At 34.6% G+C, this 14,132-nt stretch overlaps 1 protein-coding gene across 7 annotated transcripts in view; it reads left to right on the top strand.

The window, feature by feature from the left end:
- Macrod2 (mono-ADP ribosylhydrolase 2) overlaps positions 1 to 14,132 on the top strand; it is a 1,970,011-nt gene that overhangs the window by 128,201 nt on the left and 1,827,678 nt on the right. The window contains exon 2 of one of the 7 annotated variants that reach the window (XR_010047485.1): positions 2,307 to 2,382. The exons of 5 other annotated variants lie outside the window; for them this stretch is intronic. Coding sequence is in view for 1 of the 2 variants with exons in the window: in XM_023560149.2 (XP_023415917.1) it covers positions 2,307 to 2,386 (80 nt within the window). In the remaining variant the exon portion in view is untranslated. Of the gene's footprint in view, positions 1 to 2,306 lie in introns of all 7 variants that reach the window. One more of the 7 variants, XM_023560149.2, reaches the window with a different exon arrangement.

Raw genomic sequence — 14,132 nt, 5'->3', positions numbered from 1 at the left:
TTTGCCATATTTGACTTTATTCTCTCCCCCCAAAAAGTAATAAGAACTAAGGAGTAATAAAACCCAAAATGTGTAAATTTTGTTGTAAAAAAGAAAGGGAAAAAAAGAGCTCTACAGGATACAACAGCAAGTGTGTTTAGGGGTGTTAAATAGCTGACCATATTAATGTTTTTGGTTGGATATTGAACAAAACTGTTTGCAGTCTCACTGTTCGAATGTCCACTTTGTATGCTTTGATACTGTGATTTGAGCAACTATCTCTAAGATGATAATATGTAATCTATTAACTAGTGATATCTTACTTTTTTTTATAGTTCTGTATTACTTGTACCCTTACACCGCTTTGTTTTGTTTTGTTTTTTCTTTTTCCTTTTAAATAAAAAAAAAGAAATAAGGCAGGACTTTTCTATGTGTACTAAATTTACCAAGATTTTAATATCAACCAAAGTTTGAGAAATACTGAGGGGAGAGTTTAAAAGATATCTCCAGTCTTCTTTTCTTCCAGCCTAGTAAGTTTTTAAAGGGGAAGTAGAGAAAATGGGATAGGAGAAGGTTTACTCTTTGAAGGTCTCTTCTATGTCAGCAAAGAAGGCAGTGTACTTTCATATGTTATCACACTAAATCTTCACTGTAGCATAGTGTGGTAGATGTTACCTGCATTTTACAAATGAGCAAACTGAAGCTTATACTAGGTCAGTAAACGTTTCAGGGTGGTATAATGTATCATGACCAGGATTTGAACTCCTTTGACTTCTTTTAGAATACAAAAACATTTTTCCCACTCTATTCATTCCTTCAGCAACACAAATTGGTCTGAGTGTTTTCTCATCTGTATCATGAGGTTGATAACAGTAACTTATTGAGCTATGAAAATGAAAGGATATATGCAAAACACTTAAAGAAAGTACTAAAAAATTCTGATGTAAGCACAGTGTTAATATCTTCCTCCTCCTCTCCCCTCAGTCTCTTCCTCCTGCTCCTCTTCCTCAGATAATCATTACTGTTGTTGTGGCTATGTAACAGTTCTTGTATTAGACAGTAGGGACACATTGCAGTACTTAACCTCAAATAATTTTAAGAACAGTGGGAAGATTACACAGTTCAAAACAACATGCCATTTCTCCTGGGCATCCATTATAAAATACATAAATAGAGACAGGTAGTAAAACATGGTGGGTGTGAATCTTATGTAGGCCAAGGTCCAGGTCAATTGAAAGATTTCCCATACATCAGCCTTTCTTTGAGTACAAATTTAAAACTGTGCTTCAGGAACATTAGTGATAAGAGCATATAGATCTTCAGATCACTCAAAGAAAGAATCTTTGAACACTGATGGTTTGCAGTGGTTCTTTCTATCATACCTATTTTTAAAACTCTCAGGCTGACGTTTTCTAATGGAAATATATACATAAGCACAATGATTAAAAAACAAAGGAAACTGATTTATCTTATATAATTTACCTTTCAAGGTAGTGGAGAGAATAGAGCTTTTGAGACTCTTTGGTTAATGGCTTGATTTTTATGACTCAAAACAGATTCACTAGAATGCAAGAAAAACTGAATTTGAAATTAGTTTTACTGCTGTTGAATACTGGAATTTAGATAAGAGGACTTTTTCATTAAATTGAGATTTTAGATGTTTTTAACCCTTCAAAATTTTCTACTGATGTTTGAATAATTACTGATAATCTACTTGCTTATACCAATGGCCCCTAGGTATCAGCACTAAGATGTTTGGGATGTAGATAGGAATGAGAATAGTTAGGTAGGAAATACTGGTAAATTAGCAGATCGAGATTTTTGTGATATACTATGTTGAAAAGAAAAATACTTCAGAAGATCTGAAACTATGTCTACATAATCTAATTATTTTACAAGAATTCATCTCATTAGGTCTTTTGAGTGTCACTGCATGAAGAAAAGTTTTATTATTTTGGTTTTCTTGTTGCACGTTCAGATTTCTCTTTCTCTGTCATATGACAATTTCTATGTAGTCCAAGATGCTGCATTGTTACATTTTCTCCAGGATTAATATTTGGATGACATTCTTCAAAGTTTTGTTTTTGTCAAAAGAGTCATTTTTGATGTAAAGAGTTTTTATGTAAACAGAAAACTTAGTGGTTGTAACAAGCAGAATCACATCTCCTAACACTTGAAATGTATTTGAAGATATTCAGGAATAATTTATGAATAAGATATCAAATATTTTGTTAGGCACAAAATTTGAGTTTTTGTTTTGTTTTGGTATTTAACATTCTTATGTATTCCACTGAAAATATTTCATGTTTTTATTTATTTTATTCCAGGTACAAAAGATTCTGAGGGAAGAAAGTATGCAGCTGATTGTTATTCTTTTTGTTTCATTGAAGTGACCAATTTTAAATGAAAATGTCAATTTGAAGTTCTAGTTTTCCTCCTGATTCAGATTCAGTGTGTTTTCTCTTTTTTTTGTTATTAAAGAGACAAGGAAATAAAACTTGACATTTTTTTCTGTGTAAATCCCAAACTTTAGGTTTGATAAAATACTATGATTTTTCTCTTTATATACTCTGTATTAAGAACATACATGTATTTTACATTTATAAAGTTATTTATTTCTCTTATCACTCAATAGCTAAGGAACATTTCTGTCTTCCCACATTTCCCCAATCAGCCCTTCATCTTCCATCCCTTCACTTTTCCCTTATTTTCTTGCTTTTGCCTTAGCCTCTTCTCTCTTCCACTCAACTGGCTATTCTGATGTTTTTCTAGTTTACCCCACGGCTTTGCTCAAAGAAGTGCAAAATGGAGGAAGCGGAAAATCAAACACAGCATATTATAGTGATGCATGCTTATACTGGCTCAGTTCACAATAGCTAAGCAGTGAAAATCTAAGTGGACATCCATCAACATATGAATGGATAACATTTTATATATGATATACATGCGTGTGCATACCTACACATTTTTCAGTTATACAGAAGAATGAAATGTTATTTGTAGAAAAGTGGATAAAACTATCATGTTATATGAAATAACCATAGTCAGAGGGTTTTAATGTAGCATATTTTCTCTTGTATGAGGAACCTAAAATATGAATAAATATCTAAAATAAAGGAGAAATGATAGGAAACTAGAAGACTCCTTTTTCCCCCTCTTTTCTTCCCCTTTCCCTTCTCCTCCTCAGTCTTTTCCTTCTCCTTCTTCTCTTATAATTCTTATCAGTACAAATATGTTATTTCATTTTTCTGGATTTCTTCCCTGTAGTATCTGTCTATGTTATGCTTTCTTTTTTAAAAAATGTGAATTAAGTTTATTGGTACATAGTAAATATACATAATGAAAACACTCATCATAGGGGTTTTGTACCTGTATGTGATATATCTTGCTTCTCTTGCTTCTCTTTTTCCATTCCTCTCCCCTCCCTTCAACCTGTCTTCCCTTCCTTATTTACAAATCTTTGTTGCCCTGTTTTTTTCTCATTTTTTCTTTTCTCTTCCTTTCTTTCTCTTTCTCCCTACCTTCCTATTTGAACATTTTCTTCCCATTTCTCAACATCTATTACATATCTTGGTCTTTATTTACCCTTTCATTTTCTCACAAGACAAACAATATGATATTTACACATTTGTCTGATTTATTTCACGTAAGAGTATAGTCTTAGAATTATAGTCCTGTCTTGGTTACTTTTCTCTTATTGCTGGGACAAAATACCCAACACTAAAAGTGAAGGAAGAAAAGGTTTATTTAGCTCACGTTTGTGGAGGTTTCAGTCCATAATTAGCTAATTCCAAGGCAGGGTGGCATGGCACATAGGCAACACTTGAAGGTAGCAGCCAGCAAAAGCAGCCAAAGCAAAAGAGGGGAGAGTAAGCCTCTTCTCTTCCCTTATATTGTAAGCAGGCTACCCTTCATCCAGAGTGAGTATAGCACTCGCACAACCTCTGTGCCCTCTTCTTGCACAGGATGAGGATATTTACCAAGTAAGGATCCTGGCTCCCTGCTGAGTCTAAGTTAAATTTCTTACCTAGAAATGTTTTAGGTTTATCTTTATGGCTGAGGAGTACTCCATCCATTGTATAAAAAAACAACTTTATCTGTTTATCAGTTGATGGGCATTTATGCTATTTCCAAGATTTAGGAATTACAAACTGTGCTGCTATAAACATGAACATGTATATATCACTGTGATATAATGTTTTTAATTCTTTTGGGAAGATACCAAGAAGGGGAATAGCTGGCTAGAATGAAACCTCTAGGTTTGATTTTTTGAGAGATCTCCATACTGATTTCTGTAGTAGTGGCACCAGTCTATACTTCAACTAACAATGGAGAAGGGTTCTTTTTTTCTCCTCACAGCCCCTACAGAATTTGTTATTGGTTGATTTCTTGATGATAGGCATTCTTTCTGGAGTGAGATGGAATCTCAGTGTTGTTTTAACTTGCATCTCTTGAATGACCAGTCATATTAAACATTTTTTTCATGTATTTATTTGCTGTATGTACTTCTTCATCTGAGAAGTGTATATTCACTTCAGATACCAATTTTTGAACTGGGTTTTAAAATTTGAGGATATGAAATTTTTTTTTAGTTTTCTGACTTTGCATGAAAGTAAAATCAAAATGGATCAAAGTTCTAAATATAAAACATAAATATTAAATCTACTGGAAGAGAGAATAGGTAGAACTCTTGAAGACATAGACGTAGGCAAAATTTTTATGAACAAAACTCTGATTGCATGGGAAATATTATAAAGAATCAACAACTTGGCTGTCATCTTACTAAAAAGCTTCTGCATAGCAAAAGAAATCACCAACAGAATGAAGAGACAATACATAGAGTCAGAAGAATTTTTATGTGCTTTCTTATTAAAGAGAAAACTTCTTAGCTGGAATCAACTCATATAAGGCTTTTTAAAGGTTATTTTTAATTGGTCAGATTTCTTTTAGTAATAAGAGCGATGGAAAGCTAAGAAAAATAATGAAGAAACCACTCAAGTATGAATTTAGCAAGAAGAAGTAAAGATGATGTTGTAGTTAGGGGTTGCAAGAAGAACAATTACATGCAGTACACATAATTTATAGTATTATTTATAATGGCCACCCAAGAAGTCAAATACAAAGAAAGTTCAGGAAATTTGTCTACAACACTAGAGTCCTAGAAAATCCAGCTCATGGGCCTGGATCCTATGGTAATAACCTGCATGAATTCAGCTAAAAGCCTAGAGCCCTCAGCAATGATTCATGCAAGTCTGTTTCACGGATCTGTACTCAGAAAGCCCAAAGGTCAGAGATGGAAGCTAGAAAATCTGTGCGGTAGGTTGAGGGTTCTGCACTGGAGTCAAGAACCTAAGCTCAAAATAAGGACCAGGCTCCCCCCAAAATACCGTATAGCCATCCTCAGTGACAGTGAGGTCCTGAGTTCCTCTAACGGTAACAGCTGAGATCGTATCAGGAAGCCAGAGTGACAAGCTTCTGGAGTTTGAACAGCATACATCTCCTTCTCCAAAGCAAGGAAGTGATGCTCAAAGTAAGGGCTGGAGCTCCCCCAAAGTGAACCACAGCCACTCTCAAAAACAAGGTTCTGAGCTCCTCTTATGATAACAGCCAAGTTCATATCAGAGAGGCCAGCATGACAAACCCTCCAGGAGAACCAACAGCTCCAAACAATACTTAGGAGAATCCACTTGCTACTTTTTTTTTCTCTAGGTCTCCTTTGTATGCTGGCACCAATCCTCAGGTGGGCCATCCACACTCAGCACCACACTGACTCAGTTCAGCTGGTGTTTAAGTTGACCACCAGTTACCAATCCACTACAGATGATATAGAAGAAAATATAGTGGTGATAATAATGTCTATTTCAAGAACAGGCAGGGATTGGGAGTTATAAACTGGTCATGCATCTGAAAGTAACATTATAACAGCAAAGATTTCTTTTGTATTATGTACTAGAGGAAGAACTTTCCCCAATTATTTTCTAAAAATAATGTGTAATTCTCATTGAAATTCTACACATTTTATATGGTAGTCTTGCAGCTACCCTGCCTGTTTTAAGTAGACTTAATATATATATATTTATCATTTTAAAAATTCAGCAAATGTAGGCTAAAATAAAAAATATATAATCTCAGCACATTAAGGATTGCAGTTATATTTTGGGGATATATTCTTTCAGTATTTTGAATGGCTGAATTTATATTTAGCTTTTCAAAAATGAGACGATACTACCCTTAGTGTTTTATAGCCTCTTTCCCTTATCTGCTGGACAACACATAATAATCTGCCTGCATCACAAAGTATCTTCTAAATCATGGTTTTTGATAACCATATCATATAGATAGGTCATATATGGTAGCCTTTTAATCTTATACTGCTGAACATTTAGACATTTTAATAAAGTATTTATTACTAATTGCACTGTTATGATTATTTTTATGATTCTTTATATAACACAATTATTATGTCACACTAAATTCTTATACAGGGCTACACAGAGCAAAGCATAGACATTTTTCAGGCTTTTGATACACAGTCCCAAGTGGCCCTCTAGAATGGTTGCTACTGATTGTTTCATCTGTCTGTGGTAATAAGTGATTTGACCTAAATTTTTAAGAAATCCATCTGTATTTCTTGTATGGAAAAATAGGGCATGTCTTGACTTTGTAATTGGTAAGATGGACACTTACACATAAGCAGCTACTCTTGTGTTGAGCTTTTTGCATTTATTTTTGTGAATGATTATTACGATTGGGCAAATAATTATATGGGTGGAGAAACAGTAGATGTGGCAGGGTTAACTGCTGCGTTTGGGAGTATTTTTTAAAGTATTCCATGTTCGAACCAGACTTTCAAAGTTCTATAATACTGGAATTTTACTGAATGACTTTCTCCAAAACAAAAAACATATATTTAGTATTCAGTATTAAATACCATATTTATAGAAAACCTTCTCAAAGGAATAGAGAAAGTATGTTTGTTAGTGTGCACACTAAGATTTATGTTAAAACCAAAAAAAAAAAAAAAGGGAGTAAAAGTGGGTCTGCAGACAAGATTGAATCTGTGCTTGGTATTCATCCATATGGTGATGATCCTGAACCCTGCAGTTCCAAGCCTATGTAATGTGGAGTATAGGCAGCTGATAGTCATTGTGGATTTAGAGTTTATTATTTTTTTTCTGAAAATGGCTATTTGGAATGCTGTAGCTTATGTTAAATTTTTAGAAAATTTGAATTGGGTTTAGTTGATTACTTTGTCAGTTAATTTGCAGCTGGTATAATCTGCTAAAGTAGATGTCAGAACTGAGCCATTACTCACAGTAGTTTGAATCTAGCCTAATTTCTGCTATTCAGGAGGGTAGGAGAGTTGTGGAGAAAAAAGTCATTTTGGATGGTTTTAACACTATGTTGTATCTGCCATAAAATTTTGCGTTTCTTTTTTAAAAAATTTTATTTAAGGAGAAAAAGAAAACAGAAAAGAGGTACAAGTTATACAGAATTTCAGAAAAAATAAACAGGAAATCACTAGTTAATAGATTACATATTTTCATCTTAGAAATAGTTGTTCAAGTTACAAAATTAAAGCATATAAAGTGGACATTGAAACAGTGAGACTGCAAAGAGTTCTGTTCAATGATCCAACAAAACTCAGTACTATGGTTATCTATCTTATACACTGAAATATGCATGTATTTATATCCTTTAGAGCACTTTCTTTTCCTCTCTTTTGTATAATGACAATTACACATTTTGGGTTTTATTACTCCCACAGTTCTTATTACTTTTTTTGAAGAGAATAAAACCAAATATGACAACAAAACAGAGTCAGTCAAATCAAAAGGATGGACATAATACATACTGTAAAAACAAAAAACAAGGTGTTCAACAATGGTTACCATAATGCCTCTTGCTATCTTAAAAAGAATTGCCTATATCATCAGTTATAATAAAATTGAACAAAACAGTAAAGAACAAAACCAATAAAACCAAAACATTAGAGACATTACAGGACTTCAAAAGAAGATAATAATCAAACCATAATGGGCGTCATAATGAATCTTATTGTCTTCACAGTTGTTGTGTATATTCTCGAACTTGGTAGTATCAAGCAAAACAGAACAGAGGGAAATCAGTCAAAACAAGATGGTGAGAGCAATATAGGGTTTCAAATCAAGTTAATAGGAAATCAAAGTGGTTTACTATGATATATCCTGCTATTTTTTTATTTTTCCCTTAAATTAAAAAGATAAAAATAAAAAGTAAATAATAAAAAAAGGAGATTGAGATAAAAGAGGACATAACAGCAAAACAGCACAGGTCAAAACAAACATTTAAGCAAAAGAGTGTTTCACTACCAGATATCCCGGCATAAAAGTAGTTACCATAGTGTCTCTTTCCTTGAAATCTTTGAGTATAACTTCGTATACTGTAGCATCAAACATATCAAGACAATGTAAAACCATTCAAGAGAATGACAGTATTACAGGGTATTTAGAACCAACTAACAGAAAATGAAAAATGGTTTGTGTATAATCTCCTTGCCTATAAAAGTTTTTGTTTATATTATCACATATAGTAAAATCCAATAAGATGCAACATGTTAAGATTGATGGAGACAGAAGGACAAAAGCTTGATGGGACTTCAAAACAAGATAATATTAAATCAGCAATAGCTATTATGATGTCTTGTTTTCTCCAAAATAGCTGTTCCTACCATCCAACCTTCTCTGCCTCATTTCTATTGAGCTCTTTTTCTGTCATTAGTTGTCAGTTTGTCTTCTTCATTTTGATTTCTGCTCCATTCATTGTAGCCTCTCTTCCACTGTTTCTGGAATCTTGGTATTTTTCTTTTTTTAAGAATGTCCAGCAGTGTTCTCTGTAGAGTTGAATTGGTGGCTGCAAATTCCCCAATTCCTCTTTATCCTGGAAGCACCTTGTTTTTCCATCAATTTCTGGGGACAGTTGTGCAGAATATATCAATCTTGGCTGGAGGTTATTATCTTTCAAAGCTTGAATTATTTCCTCCCATGCTCTTTGTGATTTGATGTTTTGTGCTGAGAAGTCTGCTGTAATTCTGATGGGTGTTCCGTTGTAAGTGATCTGTTTCTTGTCTCTGACAGCTTTTAATATTCTGTTCTTTAATTGGATTTCTGGAATTTTGATTATTATATGCCTGGGTATATTTCTGTTTGGGTTGTAGGTGGCTGGGGTCCTGTATGCCTTATACATCTAAGTATCTTTACCTTTTCTTAAATCAGGGAAATTCTCCTGGATTATTTCTGTGAATAGCCTTTGTAGTTCATTTTTTTATGTCCCTACTTCTTCCTTTATGTTTTTAATTCTTAAGTTATAGATCCTTTAATCTTCTAGCCTTTGTATTATTCCTGTTTGTTTCCTTGTTATTTTTAAGAAGTTTTTCATTTCATGCTCCCACATTACAAATCTGTCCTTCAGTTCAGATAATCTATCCTTGGTTTCTTTCAAGCTGTTATGCCAGCTTTCAATAGAGCTTTTAGTTTCCTGGTAATCTCTTTGAACCTGTTTCACGTATTCTATGTTTTCTCTATTGAACAATTCTCCCCTTTTTTTCTGTTCTTCCATTCCACCATCTGTTTTTTCTTGGGTGGTGCTTAGCATTTCTCTAACTATTCTACTTATATCTTGCTTTAGGTCATTAAATACTTCGCTTTTGAACTCGTCTATGAGACTTTATGTCTATTGGTGCTGTGTCTGATATTGCATGTTTCTGTCCTCATTCTCCTTTGCATTTACCTTTCCTGGATCAGTCTTCTCAGGATTGGGAGCCAAGGACCCTTTTTTGTTGCTCCTTCTTCCCATACTTTTTGTTCCTTCCATATAAGCATATATAGGGGGCCCAGTTTCTTTCTTCATCGGTTACAGTTTGCTTGAATCTGCTGGCTAGGTGTTCCCGCCCACTGCATTGTACTAGGGAGACACAGATCTGGGCAGCCTCTGCTGGGCCTGCCCCTCCAGGTCAGTCAACCTACTGAAGGCTTCACTGCTAGGGTACACCACCAGGCGCTGGGACCTGGTTTGGGCTAGCCTACAGGGTCTAAGTCCATGGTGTCACCCAGGTCAGGGCTCCCTACCAATCCTGCTTGAGAGGGGAATATATGACTAAAGTCACTGCAGTGTCCTGTTCTGGCTAGTCTGCCCCGTCCCAGAATGTCCTCTGTTAGAGCCTCCTAGATTATAGAAGGGTCCCCGTTCCTCTCACTCATCACAGGTTGATGCAGGGCTCCCCGCCAGTTCCACTCTCAACTCTGTTCGCCGATTCCCACTCTCAGAGATTTTGCCTCTCTGTCCCTGCTGTGTTGATTCAGACGCAGCAGCGGCGGTAGGAAATTCAAATTGCCGTGCGGGTTCCAGCTTCTGCTGAGATTTTATCTGTTCCAGTTACAGCACCAGGATTGCATTTCCAGTTGGTTTCTCTCAGCTTAGTTCTTTCCTGGTTCAGCAGGGTATATCTCCCCTTGCTTAGGACTCCTCACCCCGCACCATTCCTGGATTTTAAGCTGGGTATCTCAGGGAGCCTCCGTAGCTGCTGTTATCTATTCGCTATGTTCTCCTAGAAGAAAATTTTGCATTCCTTAATCCAAAAAAATTTTTTTGCACTTCACATTGTATTTAAAGAATATAGCACAGGTTTTTCAGTGTGGAAGTATTGTTTTCTTATATTCTATAGGTTCTTAAGGATAGCCTGAAAATGACAATAAGGTAAAGAGAAATATCCATGAAATCTATTTTTTTTTTCTCTCCAAACCTACTAAACGTTAGGAACCTGTGTGTATTAGGAAGTTTTGCTGTCATTGAAACAAAATCCCAGACGTCTGCCACTTAAAGGAGGAGACTTTTACTTTGGCTTATTGTTTCAGATGTTTCAATCTATAATTAGCTGGCACTAAGGCAGAAAACTGCATGGCAGAGGGGCCTGATGGAGTAAAACTGCTCAGCCCATGCCATTGTGGAAGCAGAGAGGAGCAAGAGACAAAAAGAAAGAGACCAGGGACAAGAATACTCTTTTCCTAGTCACACTCCCAGTGACCCACCTCCTTCAAACTGACCCTGCCTCCTAACAGCACAGTTTAACTAGGAACTTAAAATGGATTAACCTTCTGATAAGCTTTGCATCTCTACAATAGAGTCACCTTCTAAGAGCCTCACCTCTGAGCACATGAGAATTTTGAGGAATATTTAGATTTAAACCTTAACATTGTGCTATTAGGCCTCTTTAGAGTTTGATATTTAAGTGCTAGCCAAGAGATAGAGAAGGAAGTACATTGCTTTGAGATTTAGCTATGAAATTGTGCCTTATGTCTCTGATCTCAGCTATTTCCTATAAGGAATATTTTCTGTGTTTTACTTTGTTGAATTTTCATGTTTTTGAGTACAATTTTACAATTAGTTTTGAAGGAAAAACAAAAGTATCATTTTCCAAGTTGATTCCATGGTAAAAAAAATTTAGCTAGATTTAGTAGTAGCTTTAAAACCACTTTAGTAATTAGGTAGCAACTGATTTCACTTTCTCATATCTTAATACTTAAGTCCCTCATTCACTAGGCTCCATAATTTATATATGGTTCTTCATGTTGCAAAGATGTTTTGGCCCAATAAACTTTGTTTTCTACAACTTTTATGTTTCTTTAAAATCAAGTAACTATGTAACATAATGTGGTCTATTATGCAGAATATATGCTGTGGTAACACAATCAGTTCCATTGTATTTGACAATAGTTTTTTAAATCTTTGAATAAATTATGTGAGTCAAAAATTATTATTTTGAATATTTTTTCATTTTTTCATCTTAAGTTTATTTTAACTTTATATATTTTCAATTAGTCCACATACTTATTCTTGTTAATCGATAATTATGTTTCAATTATTAAAATCTTTCCTTGATTCTGTCACAATGTGATCATTTTTATACCTATAATTTCATGGCTTCTTTCTTCAGATGATCATATATACCTATTACTTCTTGGATTCTGTGATAATGTAGTCATTTATACCTCTCTTTATATATTTACATTAATTTTACATTTTGTATTGACAACCCTTTACTATTTGTTTTCTTAGTCACTTTCTAGTTCTGGGGACAAATATCCAACTCCCATAATTTAATGGCTCACTTTTATAGTTCATTATTGGCTGGCTCAAAAGCATGGAGGTATAGTGGAAAGACATAGTAGAGGAAAAGCTATTCACATTATGGTCTTTAGAAAGTGGAGGGAGAGGGACGGTGTCAAGAAGGGGAGATATGCCCTGCCAGATCACATCCCCCACCTCTTCACATCAGGCTCTCCCTCCTAACATCATATTTAACTATATCCCCCAAATTCTGTTACCTTTCAGAAACCCTGCCTATGAGCACATGAGGCTTTGGGGAGACACCTACATATAAACTATAACTTTAGCCAAACAATTTAATCTGCTTTGATCATAAACTAAAAGTGAGACAAATGAGTTGTTATAGATAAAACATAGTTATAGACAGATATCAGTCAACTCTTCAGTTGATGATTGAAATGGGTGGCTAAGATTATCAGGGTAAAGCAAGTAATATACATAAAGGTTTTCCTGATATCAGCAAATGCTTGAGAAAAAATTCTAGAAATAGCAAGATGAAATTGATGAATTTAACAAATCTTTCATTAGAGGTAAAGTGTGATTACTAGAAAGAAAAATAGTCAAGTGAGAAATGAGAAGAGTATAGTCTTCAGACAGAACAGGAAACCTTCCTAGTGCTTTGCTGGTGATCCTAGATACTTTAGCACAGCTGAACAAAGATAACTGTATTCCTTATATAAATAAAAAGGGAAAGAAAAGGTTATTTGGGAATTTTGAGATGGGAAGATGCTTAGTGTTTTAGCTGTTCTGTCATTCTGGTAACACTGTAGGGTGGGTGGCTGGTCAGTTCCAAGAGCACACTAAGATTTTTGTCAGATATAATATGTAGCTATTAATGAGAACATATGGTATATTAACGTTATTATATTGATCAAAGGAAACAACATAAGAGCCTCAACAAATGGTTTCTGAATGTATAAAACTGAGGATACTTATAATTAAGGATTTTTTCAGATACACACACACACACACACACACATACATAGAGAGAGAGTCAGAGAGACAGAAACACATGTACACAGAGAGGCAGACAGACAGACAGAGAGACAAAGAGACAAAGACAGGGAGAGACCAAAGGTATAATAAATGTTTTAAAGTGAGAAACAATAGGTCTTTGATAGAATTTCACTATGCCATTTAAAATAGTCCCCATAATTTTAATTCTAATGTGGGTTATTTTTTCATAAGTCTGGGTTATGTAACAGAGAAGTGAATATTTTAATGATGTATTTATGTAGTGTCAAAAATGAAGAAGCAATCTTTTCACTATTTTTTTCCAGCTGACTTTTGTTCTTAATTCTAATTTGCCAGTTTGGAGGAATGATTTGTCAGCTCTTCTGTGTAGAACTTTAAAGTGAGATAAAAATATTTTAAATGCGTAAGTATAGGAAGGAAAGAACAGGTCTGTTTCCCAAAACTTTGAACTAGTGTTTGCTTATTTCTTAATAGTGTTAGATCTACTAAATATTTAAAAGGCTTTTAACGATAAATGGCTCTTTTTCGTTTCTCATGGTGCTGATGACTTGGTTGTATCTAATTTTAGACCGGTGTCATCATTATTGAGTTGCAATGTGTTCTCATTATGCCTGATGAGTGTTCTGGCCAGCTTTTGTTGTAGCCTGAGAACTTTTTATATGATGAAAATTCAAGAAATTGAAATTCCATACACACTGAAAATGGAACCTGTCAGAGTAGATTCAGTATATAATTTAGTAGTACTTTTTGAATTTTATCTGTAAGCTCTGCTGATTTTCTTAGGAGATTCTGGTCTCACATGAGTTTGATTGTATACCTGTCCATCTTCTCTTGGTCCATAAGACTATGTAATAACTTCTTTCAGTGAGATCTTTGGAAATACTGTCTACAAATCTCTATTTTAGTATTTATCTTGAGTGTTATTGTTAGTTGTTTACATGACACTGTCCTGCTACAGTGTGAGCTCCTTAAGGATAAGAAATAAAAGCTTTTCTTCTTTACATCTCCCTATGGGTGAAAAGAAAACAGCTTCA

The sequence above is a fragment of the Cavia porcellus genome, unplaced genomic scaffold, assembly GCF_034190915.1.
Source record: "Cavia porcellus strain 051 isolate PalLab524CR breed Dunkin Hartley unplaced genomic scaffold, mCavPor4.1 scaffold_5, whole genome shotgun sequence".
Lineage (NCBI taxonomy): Eukaryota > Metazoa > Chordata > Mammalia > Rodentia > Caviidae > Cavia > Cavia porcellus.
The sequence above is the reverse complement of the archived record's forward strand: the minus strand, read 5'-3'. Positions and strand labels throughout refer to the sequence as shown.